The sequence below is a fragment of the Pristiophorus japonicus genome, chromosome 14, assembly GCF_044704955.1.
Source record: "Pristiophorus japonicus isolate sPriJap1 chromosome 14, sPriJap1.hap1, whole genome shotgun sequence".
Taxonomy (NCBI): Eukaryota; Metazoa; Chordata; class Chondrichthyes; family Pristiophoridae; genus Pristiophorus; species Pristiophorus japonicus.
The window spans coordinates 50233376-50251411 of NC_091990.1; the positions used below are offsets into that span (position 1 = coordinate 50233376).

General features: G+C 43.4%; 1 protein-coding gene across 1 annotated transcript in view; it reads left to right on the forward strand.

Annotated features, from left to right (window-relative positions):
- Positions 1-18036, forward strand: part of grik3 (glutamate ionotropic receptor kainate type subunit 3) — a 609594-nt gene that overhangs the window by 287055 nt on the left and 304503 nt on the right. Inside the window, exon 9 of the mRNA XM_070899209.1 lies at positions 8345-8458. Coding sequence (XP_070755310.1) covers positions 8345-8458 — 114 coding nt within the window. The remainder of the gene's footprint in view (positions 1-8344; positions 8459-18036) is intronic.

Genomic DNA, 18036 nt, shown 5'->3' on the forward strand with positions numbered 1-18036 from the left:
AGGGGAAGTAGTGGATGTGGTGTATTTGGACTTCCAGAAGGCATTTGACAAGGTTCCACATAAAAGGTTACTGCACAAGATAAAAGTTCACGGGGTTGGGGGTAATATATTAGCATGGATAGAGTATTGGCTAACAAACAGAAAACAGAGAGTCGGGATAAATGGTTCATTCTCGGGTTGGCAATCAGTAACTAATGGGGTGCTGCAGGGATCAGTGCTGGGACCCCAACTATTTACAATCTATATTAACAACTTGGAAGAAGAGACAGAGTGTAACGTAGCCAAGTTTGCTGAAGATACAAAGATGGGAGGAAAAGCAATGTATGAGGAGGACACAAAAAATCTGCAAAAGGACATAGACAGACTAAGCGAGTGGGCAAACATTTGGCAGATGGAGTATAATGTTGGAAAGTGTGAGGTCATGCACTTTGGCAGAAAAAAATCAAAGAACAAGTTATCATTTAAATGGAGAAAGATTAAAAAGTGCTGCAGTACAGCGGGACCTGGGGGTACTTGTGCATGAAACACAAAAAGCTAATATGCAGGTATAGCAAGTGATCAGGAAGGCCAATGGAATCTTGGCTTTTACTGCAAAGGGGTTGGAGTATAAAAGCAGGGAAGTCTTGCTACAGTTATACAGGGTATTGGGGAGGACACACTTGGAATACTGCGTGCAGTTTTGATTTCCATATTTACGAAAGGATATACTTGCTGTGGAGGCAGTTCAAAGAAGGTTCACTAGGAGATGAGAGGGTTGACCTATGAGGAAAGGTTGAGTAGCTTGAGCCGCTACTCACTGGAATTCAGAAAATTGAGAAGTGATCTTATCGAAATGTATAAGATTATGAGGGGGCTTAACAAGATGGATGCCGAGAGAATGATTCCACTGATGGGGGAGACTAGAACTAGGGGGCATAATCTTAGAATAAGGGGCTGCCCATTTAAAACTGAAATGAGGAGAAATTTATTTTCTCAGAGCGTTGTAAATCTGTGGAATTCGCTGACTCAGAAAGCTGTGATAGTTGGGACATTGAATAAATTTAAGACAGTGATAGACAGTTTCTTAAGCGGTAAGAGAATAAGGGGTTATGGGAGCGGGCAGGGAAGTGGGCCTGAGTCCATGATCGGATCAGCCATGAGCGTATTAAAGGGCGGAGCAGACTCGAGGGGCAGTATGGCCTCCTCCTGCTCCTATTTCTTATATTCTTATGTTCTATGGTCTGGTTTCCCAGGACTCGGAAATCCCAGCAACTAAAGAGAGGTGAGGAATGCTTCGTAGAAAAGGTAATTATCTTTACATCACTGCTGGTGGGCCAAGAGGAACCGGAGTGCTTCCTCCTGGTCCAACAAGCTTACCTTCTTCCCTGCCTGCCATCAGATCAACTCCCTCTCCCCTTCCCACCCAGCATTCAGACATCTTGGGATTGGGGACGGACCCACCCCAGGATCAGGCATCGGACCCCCCTCCCCGGGAGCAGGGATGGAACCTCCTGCCAAATTGCCGACCACTCCAATCCCCTCCTGATCAGACTCCCCTCCCCGTTATTGAACCCTGCGAGGATCGGCAACCACGGACCCCCGCCTCCCGCCAAGATCCAGACAGCCCCCGCCCAAGCTCCCACATACCAGCTGCAGGCTCCTTTCCAGCCCCTGGCCTGTGGCCTCCTGCGGAGCATTCCCTGCCCAACAGGGAGCCAAGCCTGTCAATCTGGCTGTCTTCCGGGTGGGGAACCCGCTTGAAGAAAAAGAGATGTACATTGTGGACTTCCGGGTTTCCTGAACAAACCTCTTCCCCCACTTTCAGCAAATCACCCCAGTCAAGATCGGGGCTCTATGAGTCTAAATTGGGTAGAGGAGCAAAGGGATTTTGGGGTACAGATGTACAAATCACTAAAAGTAATGACGCAGGCTAATAATGGCCATAAAAACAGCAAACCAAACACTGGGGTTCATTTCTAGGGAGATAAAATTGAAATGCAGAGAAGTTATGTTAAACGTGCATGTGGTTGGACCACAGTGGGAGCACTGTGCACAGTTCTGATGTCCATATTATAAAAAGGATACAGAGGCACCGGGTGGAGGTGCAAAAAGGATTTCCAAGGATGATATCAGATGTGTGAGATTATAATTATCAGGAAAGGCTGAATAGGATCGGGCTCTTTCCTTTAGAAAATGGAAGGCTGCGGAATGACATAATAGAGGTCTTTAAGATTATGAAAGGGGCTTGATAGGGTAGACGTAGAGAAGATGTTTCTAATTGTGGGGAGACCAGAACTTAGAACCATAAGTATAAGACAGTCACCAATAACCCCAATAGGAAATTCAGGAGCAACCTCTTTACCTTCAAAGAGTGCTAAGAATGTGGAACTCACTAGCATGAGGCCAATAGCACTGACGCATTTAAGGAGAAGCTGGATACGCACATGAGCGAGAAACAGAATGAAAGAGACCAAGAAAGGTGACAGTGAGAAAGGATGGTGAGTGAGAAAAGCAAGAAAGAAGGAAGATTAATGTGGTCTCAATATTTCTGAATGTGGTTGCACTCTTCCTCATGAGTTACTCTATTCCATTTTTTTATTTTTAGCTGCAAACTTGGAAATGTTGCTTCCTATACCCCCATCCAAGTAATCAATGCATACTTCAAACATAAAGGACCCCAATACCACCCTGTAAAACAATCTGCTCCACCCTCTACTCCATCTTGAAACATTACCATTCATGGTCACCCTCTGCATTGTGTTTTTAAGTCAGTTTTCTACCTACTGCAAGAGTGGAGCTAGAATTGGACACGCCCTGTTATTCCTCCTCCTGTTGGGAAATTACATTTCTTTTATATTGCAGGCCGGATATCAGGAGAATGACCCAGGTGGACTCTTTAACAAAATTTCCTGTGGCGGGAAACCTCCGCAAATATTGGCACGTTCCCAGTGATTTCTTGCAAATAGTGACACACTCCCAACAATCCACCGTCCTAACATTTTAAAGACAGTGTCAACTACTGAAAGGAAAACAGTGCTAGAGGAAAGCAGACGGAAGGATGCCATTTGGCCGATCGTGCTTGTGCAAGCCCCTTGCGAGTGCAATTCAAAACTAATCCCACTGCCTCAACCACTCCCTGTGGCAAAGCATTCAATTCTACATCAATTCTCTATATAAATACATCCTAATCTCTCTCTTCACTCTTAGTGATAACCCTTTGTCACTGACTCCCCAAGCAGATATCAGGAACTAGCCTTGCCCATCCAATCTATCAAAATTCTTCATCATTTTAGAAACATCTGGTACATCTTCTCTTAGCCTTCTCTGTTCCAATGGAAATAATCCCAGTATCTAAAGTTTTCCCTCATAACTGGTATTATTTTGGTGAATCTATGCAGTATGATTTATACATAATTACACTGAATATACAGCATAGAAACAGATTATTCCAGAAGGCATTCGATAAGGTATCACATAAAAGGTTACTGCACAAGATAAAAGTTCACAGGGTTGGGGGTAATATATTAGCATGGATAGAGGATTGGCTAACTAACAGAAAACAGAGAGTCGGGATAAATGGTTCATTCTCGGATTGGCAAACAGTAACTAGTGGGGTGCTGCAGGGATCAGTGCCGGGGTCTCAACTATTTACAATCTATTTTAATGACTTGGATGAAACATATAAACATAGAAAATAGGAGCAGTAGTAGGCCAGTCGGCCCTTCGAGTCTGCACCATATTCTCGCTTTTTCCCCAGACCTCTTGATGTCTTTTGTGTTTAGAAATCTATCTATCTCCCTCTTAAATATATTCAGTGACTTGGCTTCCACAGCTGTCTGTGGTAGAGAATTCCACAGGTTCACCACTCTCTGAGTGAAAAAATTTCTCCTCATCTCAGTGCTTAATTTCCTACCCTGTATCCTGAGACTGTGACCCCTTGTTCTGACTTCCCAGCCAGGGGAAACATCCTCCCCACATCCAGTCTATCCAACCGAGTCAGAATTTTATAAGTTTCAATGCGATCCCTCTCATTCTTCTAAACTCTGGTGAATACAGGCCTAGTCGACCCAATCTCTCCTCATACGACAGTCCTGCCATCCCAGGAATCAGTCTGGTGAACCTTTGCTGCACTCCCTCTAGGTAAGGAGACCAAAACTGCACATCGTACTCCAGGTGCAGTCTCACCAAGGCCCTGTATAACTAGTAAGACATCCTTGCTCCTGTACTCAAATCCTCTTGCAATGAAGGCCAACATATCATTTGCCTTCCTAACTGCTTGCTGCACCTGCATGTTTGCTTTCAATGACTGGTGTACGAGGACTCCCAGGTCCCTCTGTACATCAACACTTCCCATGCCATCACCATTTAAATAATACTTTGTCCTTATGTTTTTCCTACCAAAGTGGATAACTTCACATTTATCCACATTATACTGCATCTGCCATGTGTCTGCCCACTCACTCAACCTATCTAAATCGCTTTGTAGCATCTTTGCATCCTCCTCACAACTCACAATCCCATCTAGTTTTGTGTCATCAGCAAACTTGGAAACATTACATTTGGTTCCCTCATCAAAATCATTTATATATATTGTGAATAGCTGGGGCTCAAGCACTGATTCCTGTGGTACCCCACTAGTCACTGCCTGCCACCCCAAAAATGACCCGTTTATTCCTACTCTCTGTTTCCTGTCAGTTAACCAATTTTCAATCCACGCCAGTACATTACCCCCAATCCAATGTGCTTTAATTTTGCACACTGACCTCTTATGTGGGACTTTATCAACGGCCTTCTGAAAATCCAAATACACTACATCCACTGGTTCTCCCTTATCTATTCTATCAGTTACATCCTCAAAAAACTCCAGTACGTTTGTCAAACATGATTTTCCTTTCATAAATTCATGTTGACTTTGTCTAAGTGTGCCGTTATCACATCATTTATAATAGACTCTAGCATTTTCCCTACTACTGATGTTAGGCTAACCGGTCTCTAGTTCCCAGTTTTTTCTCTCCCTCCTTTTTTAAATAATGGGGTAGTTTGCTGATGTTACAAAGATGGAGGATAGCAAATCGTGAGGAGGAACCATAAAATCTGCAAAGGGATATAGACAGGCTAAGTGAGTGGGCAAAAAATTGGCAGATGGAGTATAATGTGGGAAAATGTAATGTTATCCACTTCGACAGAAAAAATAGAAAAGCAAAATATAATTTAAATGGAGAAAAATTACAAAGTGCTGCAGTACAGAAGGACCAAAAAGTGAGTATGCAGGAACAGCAATAATCAGGAAGCAAGTGGAATGTTGGCCTTTATTGCAAGGGGGCGAGAGTATAAAAGCGGAGAAGCCCTGCTACAACTGTACAGGGTATTGGTGAGGCCACACCTGGTGTACTGCGTACAGTTTTGGTCTCCGTATTTAAGGAAGCAAGGGCCCATCTTTGGCCATGACTTGCATCACTTTTTTTGGAGTAAGTTGTTTTTTCTGGCTTAAGTTAAAAAATGTCATTTTCCCCAAAAATTTGCTCCAGAGTAAGTCAGTTAGGTACGATTTTTTTTTAGGTCAGTTTTTTTTGTCAAAAGGGGGCATTCCCAGACACTTACGCCAGTTTTGGCCATTTATGCCACTTTGACCAGCAAAAACTTACTCCAAATCGACTTAGGTCAGCGTATGTGGCCAGCTCTGAAAAACATTGCGGACAGTGAAGAAAAAGCAGCGCACATTCGGCAGACATTAGGGCAGGTATAGCGGAGGGAAAGGAACTGGAGAGGACCACAATAACCAAGCACCAAACATTGCAAGGAAAAGCTCAAACAATTAAAATACTAATAAAAATGAAGTAAATCCTACCAGAGAAATGCAAGCTGCTGGCCGCAATGTCACGGTGGGGTGGCGGGGTGGCGGGGGGTGGGGAGTGGTGGGGAGTGGGTAGCCAGAGAGACAGAGAGAGAGAGAGAGAGAGAGAGATGCTGGTATACAAAACACTCTTTCGCACTCCCCGCTAAAATTCTCCTCCTCCCCCCCAATACACTCTTTCTTTCCCCCCCAATACACTCTTTATCTCTCCCCCCCAAAACTCTTCTCCTCCCCCCAATACACTCTTTCTTTCACCCTCCAATACACTCTTTATCTCTCCCCCTCCCCTAAAACTCTCCTCCACCCCATCCCCGCCCCCCCCCACCCCGCCAATCAAAACTCTCAAGCACACACAACCACTAAATAAAAAATAAAAGCGAAGTCCTACCTCGCCCGGGAACTTAGCCGGGGATAGGGTGCGGTGAGATCTGGCGTCCCTTCAGACTGGGATAGAGGCTGCGAGCATTGGGTCCTGCTCACAGCCCACAGGACACGCTGGGAGTATGCGTGCAGGTGCCGGCAGTGCTTTCTGCGCTGGCCTGTTGCTCCGCCCCCCACCCTTCAGACAGCACGCAGCATGCCATGCCACGACTCCGGGGACTCCAAAGAGCGGCCAGGATGGGGCCCTTTTTTTCCGGCGCTCTTTCCAGCATGCAAAATTGGCACACTTAAAGTAAGTGCACCGAAAAAAGGAGTTGGGCAAAGTTGGGCCCCATATACTTGCATTGGAGGCTGTTCAGAGAAGGTTCACTCGGTTGATTCCGGAGATGAGGGGGTTGACTTATGAAGGTAGGTTGAGTAGGTTGGGCCTATACACATTGGAGTTCAGAAGAATGAGAGGTGATCTTATGGAAAGATATAAGATAATGAGGGGGCTCGACAAGGTGGATGCAAAGAGGATATTTCCACTCATAGGGGAAACTAAAACTGGGGGACATAGTCTCAGCATAAGGGGCCACCCATTTAAAACTAAGATGAGGAGGAATTTCTTCTCTCAGAGGGTTGTAAATCTATGGAATTCTCTGCCCCAGAGAGCTGTGGAGGCTGGGTCATTGAATATATTTAAGGTGGAGATAGACAGATTTTTGTGCGAAAAGGGAATAAAGGGTTATGGGGAGCGGGCAGGGAAGTGGAGCTGAATCCAGGATCAGATCAGCCATGTTCTTATTAAATGGCGGAGCAGGCTCGAGGGGCCAGGTGGCCTAATCCTGCTCCTATTTCTTATGTTTTTATGTTCTATTCGGCCCACTCAGTCCATGCTGCTGTTTATGCTCCACTTGAGCCTCCTTCCATCTTTCCTCATCTAAATCTATCAGCGTAACCCTCTATTCCCTTCTCCCTCATATGCTTATCTAACCTCCCCTTAAATGCATCTATACTATTCGCTTCAACCGCTCCCTGTTTTAGCGGTCATCACTCTCTGGGTAAAGAAGTTTCTTCTAAATTCCCTGTTTGATTTCTTGATGACAACTTATATGGATTGCCTATAGTTTTGCTCTTCCCCACAAGTGGAAACACTTGCTCTGTGTCTATGGCTTTAATGTCCTTTCCATAATGATGTGTCCAAAACCGCACACGGTGTGGCCTCGCAGCAACAGAAACAATGTGCTAGCGAGTGAACAAATACAAAAAAACATTAGCAGGAAGATAGAATTCTCAAGGCACTGTCCAGCCCGAGATGCTCCTGGGATCGTTCTGTAGATTATTAAACTGCTGCTCTTTAAATCACTGTCCACGGACATCCACAATCTGCCGCCTGGATGAATTCCATGGTATTAGTCACACACAGATAACACTTAAAAAATAAGTTCTCAATTAAAAAAGGGAGTCAGACACAGGTAGAGCATGAGAATGTATTAGATTAGTGAATTCACCCCCACAAAATTAATTTAAAAATTGTGTTGTGTGGCCAGGGGGACTGTTGAGTTTGCAGGCCATTGTGCAGGAAACTCTGAGCTGGTGAAAAGTAGCTGATCCGTTAGCTGGGCAGGCTGTAGGGAGGGGAGGTGTTGGGTGCATAACAGCTTAAATGCTCATCTCTGCAGCTGGGGTTCAGGTGGTCGGCCCAGCACTGTAAGCCATGAATTGAACACCCCTGTAAACGTAGATGTTGAAGGATAAAATAATGCCCTACAGAAGAGATAGTGCATGCCTGCTAATGTCCTTGACCCAGACCGCACAGTCTATTCTGCTTCTATTCTGTGACTATCTGTTGAGACGGAACCTTGGCAAATAATTTCTGAGAATTCAATACGTAAAACCACCTGTATCTCACCCTTACCGCATCAGTGAATTCTTCAAAAAACTCCACTAGATTAGTTAAATGAATCATGTTGAGTTTTGTTTACCACATGAACGAACACGTTGGCATGTCAAGTACTGATCTTGTGAGATATTTGTAGAAAAATGTACTTTTATTATCATACAGGTTTTAACATTACATCTTGTGAATTTGCTGTTGCGTGTCTGCAATTGGTGATAGTAAGTCTGTTGTGGTCTTTTCTCACACAGGTTGGAACCTGGGACACAACTAATGGTTTAAATGTCACCGAGATTTCCAGGAGCAGGGGATCTAACATAACAGATTCATTGACAAATCGGTCACTGATTGTGACAACAGTTCTGGTAGGTGTATCTGCTTCAGATTTTCTCTTTTCTTCTGACAAGTGTGAGAGTCTAAACCAGAATTCTGCAAAACTAGCCATTCAGATCCAAACTGGAGATTAAATTCAAGCTCTGAATCTCAAAATCCAAAATTTCAAGTTCGAAATCTTGACCTATTTTCGAGTTTTTTAAAAACGGTTACAGTTGCAAAAACAGAATTTATATTCAACTCAATTAGATTCAGGTCAGAATCAATCTCAGTCCCTCGTTCAAAAAGTATGGTCCATTTTATTTGGGAACTAAGGTCAGGAATTTGGGTGGGAAGGGGATGTCAGAAACTGGGGGTGGGGCGGGGGAGAAGATCAGGAACTTGGTGAGGGGGGGAGGGAAGGTCACGAACTCGGGGGGGGGGGGAGGGGAAGGTCAGGAACCTGGGCTGAGAGGTAAGGTCAGAAATTTGGCGGGGGAGGTCAGGAACTTCAGGTGGAGGGAGACGGTCAGGAACTCTGGGGGGAGGGGAAGCTCTGGAGCTTGGGTGGGGAGGTGAGGTCAGAAATTTGGGGTGGGGAGAAGGTCAAAAACTCAGGAGGAGGGTTACGAACTTATTGGAGTGGCAGGAACTTGTTTGGGGGTTGGGGGAAGATCTTAACCTGCAAGGGTTAGCCCTGTCTGTTCTATGTGAGCTCTGTTCTGTCTGGAGCCTGGCAGTCAGAATGGCTCGATTTACACTTCGTAAAGTACTTGATTACTTAGATAGGCTGGATCTAATTTCACATTCTAGATCAACTGCTAGGTGTGTTTTGTTCTCCAAGGGGACCAATTAGAAGTCTGGTATTGGAAATAAACACAACCTAATTTTATCAACAGGCCTTCTATGCAGTACTTTATCAAATGCCTCTTGAAAATCCATATACAGAAAATCCACTGCAATTCCTTTTCCAATACATGCTGCTACTTTGTCAAAAATTGTACTAGATTTGTCAGACATGCCTTATCTTTTGCATATTTATGATGACTGTCTGAATTAACTCATTTCTTTCTAAGTGAGTATTAATCTAATCCTGTATTACAGCCTCCAGAAGCTGAGCCACTACCCATATTAGGCTGACTGGTCCGTAGTTACCTAGTTTATCCTTAGTTCTCCTTTTAAACAACCCTTCAGTTAATCTGTTATTGGTGTTGTTGGCTGAAGAAAGCAGGAATGCAGGCCAAGATTCTGCCCTTTTTCAATTAACACCATGTGATCTTCACTATCAACCAGCCCGTCTGCTGTGGCTTAGTTGGTAGTAATCTCGCGTCAGTCAGAAGGTTGAAGGTTCAAGATCCACACCAGAGCCTTGAGCACAAAAATCTAGGCTGATACTGTTGGAGGTGCCACTTGTTGAAAGAAACGTGAAAATGAGACCCTGCCTGCTCTCTAAGGTGGACATAAATGATCCCATTCAGTTATTTTGAATAAGTGCAGAGGAGTTATCCCCGGTGTCCTGGCCAATATTTATCCCTCAATCAACACCACTAAAGCAGATGATCTGGTTATTATCACATTGCTGTTTGTGGAAGCTTGCTGGGCGCAAATTGGCTGCCGTGTTTCCTACATTACAACAGTGACTACACTTCAAACGTATTTCATTGGCTGTAAAGTGCTTTGGGATGTCCTGAGGTTGTGAAAGGTGCTATATAAATGCAAGCCTTGCTCTTTACAGTCAGGAAGGCAGGTTTTGGTTTAAGGTCTTATCTGAAGTATAACATTTATGACAATGCAACACTCCCACAACACTGCACTGAAGTGCCAGCTTTGATTTTTTTTACTCAAGTCCTTGCGTGGAATTTAAAATCATAATCTGCTGACTCTGAGGCAAGAGTGCTACCAACTGAGCCAAGCTCATGTTTAACAAACAATAATATACTGATTGATTTCTCTTTGAGCCGGATACTCATCTATTTATCTGAATGTTGTTTGGTCCTTTTACAATGAAGGGGGCAAGTGGGTGATCAGCTTTTAGACACTAGAGCAGTCTGGAGACATCTTTCTGTGAATTTACTTTTCCCAGTAGGGATGTTCCAAGTCTTTACCTCCATAGTCGACAGGTGACACCTACATTCTGCCACCCAATGCCATCAACAGTCAGTCCCGAAGCATATTGCCTGTTGCCCAGCACAATTAATACTAAAGTATCAGCAGAGATCGTATCAGCAACATTCAGAAAGTTGGTGTATTCTCGTACAGACAAGATTAGTAGGTAGTTTCTGCTTTGAGCGCAATCAGGAAGTGGTGTTCAAGTTCGCGCTGGTTAGGTTACAGTTCAAGTTTCCGCTAAAATTCATTTGCATAATCACAAACGTGAAATCTTCAATGAACCAGTGCAATTGGACAGCATACTGGAACGTAATCATTTATTATTTTTTCTTTCCATTAAAAAGTATTCCTTGATTTATGTAAGAGTGATAACCTGGTGCAGTTTCATTAACACAGCTGAAAATGGGTTCATCACCAGAAATAAGTATTTTTAACGAGTGTGTCCAGGGCACTAACTGTGAGTAAACTGATTTAAAATCACTGAAATTGACTTTTATAAAAAAACTATACTGAACCATTTAAAAGTTTCATTGGAGTACACTCGTCAGTTTCTCAATAAATTATATATATGATATGAAAAAACTTTTAAAACGTGCCGACTGGTGCCTGTGCGTCTAAGAAAATGAGTTCATTTTGAAGCGCCTCCACGAACCAACGCAATCGACAGAATCTCGCAATTTCGACCTAGGGGCGTGGCCCGTTCTGTGGGTGGGGCCTGACTCGGGCAAATTTGAATCTTACACCAGCGACGTCGCCTGGATTGTGCTGACGTTACTGGCGTAAACAAGCGGAAACTTTATCTGCAGTTCGTCAAAAGAAATTACACTTCAAGAAAACTTCGAAATACAATTTTTTGTTTCTTAAAAATAATGCTTCTAAAAATATGTGACAGAGTATTAAAGCTTTTGCAAGGATAAAAATATGGTTTTAGAGGAAAGTGAGCAAGGTATTTCACATATCCCTGAAGTAATCTACAGGCTGTAGAACTATGAAATTGAGAGCACCCTCGGTTGAAAGTGCTGCTGTGAAACCTATTATTTTTCTGAAGTGTTGTCTGAATGGGATACCCTGTTTATTTTCAGTATCAAATTTTCTATTACAATTTGAATCAGCAGTTAACAGAATTCATCAAATAAAATAGGAACACCTTCAGAGCAAAGTGTATTGATTACAGTCATCATGGGGAGCATGGTAGAGGTCATGGAAAAAAACATCAATTTTAGTCATTCAGTAAAACCCAATTCTGCTACCAACAGCCACGATTAATCTTTGTCTTAGCAAAATGTAATGCAGCAAAAAGGAAGGGAGGGTAATAATAAATAGGTTAACAACTTTTGTAGAGTTTGACATGAACACAATTCTAGCACTAATCTAGCTAATAGGGCGAGGGATGGTCTTCCAGTTGGAGCATTGCCTTATCAATGCATCTTTGGATAGCTTAATGCATTCTTGTAGGGCTGATTGAGTGCAGAATTGCTTAAAAAATGCTGTGAATTCAGACTTCTGTTCTTCAGCAATGAAAACCACTTGTCTCTTGCCATGCAGGGTGGTTTAAACAACAGGGTGGGTGAAAGAACTCACAAGGAAACATTACCCAGTGCCAGCTTTAGAGATTGAAGCTCTCCCATCTCCTTGTAAACATAAGAACATAAGAATTAGGAGCAGGAGTAGACCATTCGGCCTCTCGAGCCTGCTCCGCCATTCAATGAGATCATGGCTGATCTTCTACCTCAACTCCACTTTCCTGCAATGTCCCCATATCCCTTGATTCCATTAATATCCAAAAATCTATCGATCTCTGTCTTGGCTATACTCAAAGAGCCTCCACAGCCCTCTGGAGTAGAGAATCCCAAAGATTCACCAACCTCTGAGTGAAGAAGTTTCTCCTCATCTCAATCCTAAATGGCCGACCCCTTATTCTGAGACTGTGACTCCTGGTTCTAGACTCCTCACACAGAGGAAACATCCTCCCTGCATCTATCCTGTCAAGCCCTGTAAGAAGTTGGTATGTTTCAATGAGATCACCTCTCATTCTTCTAAACCCTAGAGAATATAAGCCTAGTCTACTCAATCTCTCCTCATGGGACAATCCCCCCATTCCAGGAATCAGTCTGGTGAACCTTCGTTGCACACTCAATGACAAGGATATCCTTCTTTATGTAAGGAGACCAAAAATGTACATAATGCTCCAGGTGCAGTCTTACCAAGGCCCTATATAATTGCAGTAAGACATCTTTATTCTTATACTCAAAGGTAATGGAAGGATTATACTATTAAAACAACAGTGAACACAAGCCCATTCACAACTGTTTTGACAAAGATGTGGAACTTTTTTCTAACTTCAGAAATTTCCACAGTCTCTGGGGAATTCCCAGGCAGGTAAACGACTTAATGGGATTGCTTAGACATGGCGATGCTGGAAATGTCTAGCCGGGGCTACTGGTAGCGGCTATCTCTTTTATTTTGCCCCCATTTCCTTGGCTTTCAACACCACTTGGATGTACAGTAGTGTTGAATCCAAAAGCAGAACTCAGGCTTGTACCTCTGACATCCAGAAAGCTACCCCGCTGAGGAGTTCAAGGCAATAAAATGACCAGGTTTACATTAGTATATGGGAACTATATTAATAGATTAATTCAACTCCAAGATGCTATTCTTGCTTTCACTGAATCTTAGTTCTGCTCTGGTTCCCAGTAAAAAATAGTCTTGAGGAATAAATCATGTCATGATGAGTGCGAAGATCACATGATTCAAATACTGGAGAACGAAACATGCAACGGATAATTCAATTTCAAATAATGTTTGAAATGTTGTTCAAAAAGTGCATGCAAATAATGCAAGTAAGCAATAGATTAAAGCCCACCTCAAGTATTAATTGAGACATGTTAGAAGCTGATCGACAACGGTATTCCCAACTCGAGCTCCTGCACTCTCTTTCTCTGTATGTGCAAAGATGTCAAAATACTGTTCTCATCAAACCAGAGGACTGACCTTTCCGAGGCCCTGTGCCAGCTACAGAGCCTCAGGGGTGGTGCTTGTGATTTATCAGAGCTCGCCATTTACTGTCCATTGGCATTAATGGATGGGAAGTAGCAAGCAACACTCCCTAGAGTTTCCAAGACTCCTGCTGCGTCTGAGGCTCACATGCGACTGGCTTCTCACAAAATATTGAGATACCCTGCCTAAAGCTTCATTTTTTTTAAATTGGCATTCTTCACCATTCTGGCACAGAGAATGTACCCTCCCCCGCCCCCCAGCGCCCAAGCTCCTGAATTTCTAGCCCAATTATCATGTCTGAATATATCAATTCCTACATTACAACAGTGACTTCTTTCTTTCTCTTTCTTTTTTCTTTATTTCGCTCTCTCTTTCCCTTTTTCTCTCTTTCGCTCTTTCTCTCTTTCGTTTTGCTCTTTCTTTCTTTCTTACTTATTGTTGAATCTGCTGCTTCCAGTTCTTCTCCTTCTCCAAACTACAATATTTTGCCAAATAATTTTCATAAGTCTGCCATCCCTTCAAGCCCTTTACATTGGTCAGAGAGATGAGATGTTTAACCAGCTGGATTCAGATGTTGAGCAATGGTCAATGTTTTTACACACTGCATCAATAAGCCTATTCTACAGTTTGCTGCTTTGCAATATATGCACCACCTGCTGAATTACATAGAAACATAGAAAATAGGTGCAGGAGTAGGCCATTCGGCCCTTCTAGCCTGCACCGCCATTCAATGAGTTCATGGCTGAATATGCAACTTCAGTACCCCATTCCTGCTTTCTCACCATACCCCTTGATTCCCCTAGTAGTAAGGACTCCATCGAACTCCTTTTTGAATATATTTAGTGAATTGGCCTCAACAACTTTCTGTGGTAGAGAATTCCACAGGTTCACCACTCTCTGGGTGAAGAAATTCCTCCTCATCTCGGTCCTAAATGGCTTACCCCTTATCCTTAGACTGTGTCCCCTGGTTCTGGACTTCCCCAACATTGGAAACATTCTTCCTACATCTAACCTGTCTAACCCCGTCAGAATTTTAAACATTTCTATGAGGTCCCCTCTCATTCTTCTGAACTCCAGTGAATACAAGCCCAGTTGATCCAGTCTTTCTTGATAGGTCAGTCCCGCCATCCCGGGAATCAGTCTGGTGAACCTTCGCTACACTCCCTCAATAGCAAGAATGTCCTTCCTCAGGTTAGGAGACCAAAACTGTACACAATACTCCAGGTGTGGCCTCACCAAGGCCCTGTACAATTGTAGCAATACCTCCCTGCCCCTGTACTCAAATCCCCTCGCTATGAAGGCCAACATGCCATTTGCTTTCTTAACCGCCTGCTGTACCTGCATGCCAACCTTCAATGACTGATGTACCATGACACCCAGGTCTCGTTGCACCTCCCCTTTTCCTAATCTGTCACCATTCAGATAATAGTCTGTCTCTCTGTTTTTATCACCAAAGTGGATAACCTCACATTTATCCACATTATACTTCATCTGCCATGCATTTGCCCACTCACCTAACCTATCCAAGTCACTCTGCAGCCTCATAGCATCCTCCTCGCAGCTCACACTGTCACCCAACTTCGTGTCATCCGCAAATTTGGAGATACTACATTTAATCCCCTCGTCTAAATCATTAATATACAGTGTAAACAGCTGGGGCCCCAGCACAGAACCTTGCGGTACCCCACTAGTCACTGCCTGCCATTCTGAAAAGTCCCCATTTACTCCTACTCTTTGCTTCCTGTCTGATAACCAGTTCTCAATCCATGTCAGCACACTACCCCCAATCCCATGTGCTTTAACTTTGCACATTAATCTCTTGTGTGGGACCTTGTCGAAAGCCTTCTGAAAGTCCAAATATACCACATCAACTGGTTCTCCCTTGTCCACTCTACTGGAAACATCCTCAAAAAATTCCAGAAGATTTGTCAAGCATGATTTCCCTTTCACAAATCCATGCTGACTTGGACCTATCATATCACCTCTTTCCAAATGCACTGCTATGACATCCTTAAAAATTGATTCCATCATTTTACCCACTACCGATGTCAGGCTGACCGGTCTATAATTCCCTGTTGTCTCTCTCCCTCCTTTTTTAAAAAGTGGGGTTACATTGGCTACCCTCCACTCGATAGGAACTGATCCAGAGTCAATGGAATGTTGGAAAATGACTGTCAATGCATCCACTATTTCCAAGGCCACCTCCTTAAGTACTCTGGGATGCAGTCCATCAGGCTCTGGGGATTTATCGGCCTTCAATCCCATCAATTTCCCCAACACAATTTCCCGACTAATAAGGATTTCCCTCAGTTCCTCCTCCTTACTAGACCCTCCGACCCCTTTTATATCCGGAAGGTTGTTTGTGTCCTCCTCAGTGAATACCGAACCAAAGTACTTGTTCAATTGGTCCGCCATTTCTTTGTTCCCCGTTATGACTTCCCCTGATTCTGACTGCAGGGGACCTACGTTTGTCTTTACTAACCTTTTTCTCTTTACATATCTATAGAAACTTTTGCAATCCGTCTTAATGTTCCCTGCAAGCTTCTTCTCGTACTCCATTTTCCCTGCCCTAATCAAACCCTTTGTCCTCCTCTGCTGAGTTCTAAATTTCTCCCAGTCCCTGGGTTCGCTGCTATTTCTGGCCAATTTGTATGCCACATCCTTGGCTTTAATACTATCCCTGATTTCCCTAGATAGCCACGGTTGAGCCACCTTCCCTTTTTTATTTTTACGCCAGACAGGAATGTACAATTGTTGTAGTTCATCCATGCGGTCTCTAAATGTCTGCCATTGCCCATCCACAGTCAACCCCTTAAGTATCATTCGCCAATCTATCCTAGCCAATTCACGCCTCATACCTTCAAAGTTTCCCTTCTTTAAGTTCTGGACCATGGTCTCTGAATTAACTGTTTCATTCTCCATCCTAATGCAGAATTCCACCATATTATGGTCACTCTTCCCCAAGGGGTCTTGCACAACGAGATTGCTAATTAATCCCCTCTCATTACACAACACCCAGTCTAAGATGGCCTCCCCCCTAGTTGGTTCCTCGACATATTGGTCTAAAAAACCATCCCTTATGCACTCCAGGAAATCCTACCCCACCGTATTGCTTCCAGTTTGGTTAACCCAATCTATGTGCATATTAAAGTCACCCATTATAACTGCTGCACCTTTATTGCACGCACCCCTAATTTCATGTTTGATGCCCTCCCCAACATCACTACTACTGTTTGGAGGTCTGTACACAACTCCCACTAACGTTTTTTGCCCTTTGGTATTCTGCAGCTCTACCCATATAGATTCCACATCATCCAAGCTAATGTCCTTCCGAACTAGTGCCTTAATTTCCTCCTTAACCAGCAATGCTACCCCACCTCCTTTTCCTTTTATTCTATCTTTCCTGAATGTTGAATACCCCTGGATGTTGAGTTCCCAGCCCTGATCATCCTGGAGCCACGTCTCCGTAATCCCAATCACATCATATTTGTTAACATCTATTTGCACAGCTTTATATGGAGTAAAAGGAAAGTAGTACTTGGGTACTTGCTCAGACCGAACCCAACAGTGCACTTCATCTGGAGCTACATGGCAGATGAAAATCTATCCTTATTAATGTAATACAATGGTTATTTTTTTCATTTAAAGGCCTTGGCGGAGGAAGGGTAGAAATTGTAAATCTCTGCTGTGGGTGTGGAGAGCTCAGTTTGGAGATAGAATGAGAACACTGCTGCCCCAATTCTGTGACCAACGCTTGCATGTAGTGGAGCTCCACTCTGCCAGTGAAATATCAACAAGAGTTATTTCCCTTTACATTGGCCTGCAAATCCCATCCTCCCTGGTTCTGTATGAAGTTTCTACGGACCCGGGAAGGCATCGGAAAAGCCAGTTTTCAGCGCGCAATGCGCATGTGCTGGACACCGGCTTTTCCAATCTGTCAAGCTGGAGCTTGACAAATTATCCGCAGATCGGGAGCAAGGAAATTTGCTTGGGCAAGATTGCGGGATTTACGCATATCTTGCCCAGCAATTGTCCTCAAAATTCTTGCACCTGAAAAAGCGGGCATATAGCCTATTTTTACAGGCGCAAGTGTTTTGAAACAGACACAAATAAAATAAAATTAAATAAACACATTTTATTGTTAAAATCTCTGTCCACTAAGGTAAGTTTATTTTTAACCTGAATTACAAAACTTTAAAAAGAAATCGGAAAAGTACTGTTTTTTTCTAAGGCATTTCTCAACTTTAATTTCAATTAATTTTAATTATGTGAGGTCTGTTTTTTATTTTTTATTTTTTATTATTGTGTTTGTTTTTTTTACCATTAATAGCACTGAGAACTCACAGATACGGAGTTCCCATTGTTATAAATGGAACTCTGTGGAATACAGTACCTGATTGGCTGAGCAGTCACACGTGACTGCATCTTCTGCATGGGAACCTCCGGACAGGAGCGCGCTTCGCAGCGCGGGACGAGAAGGCCTTCCCAACGGAATCAAGGGTGCCTCCGAGACCATCATGTAGAT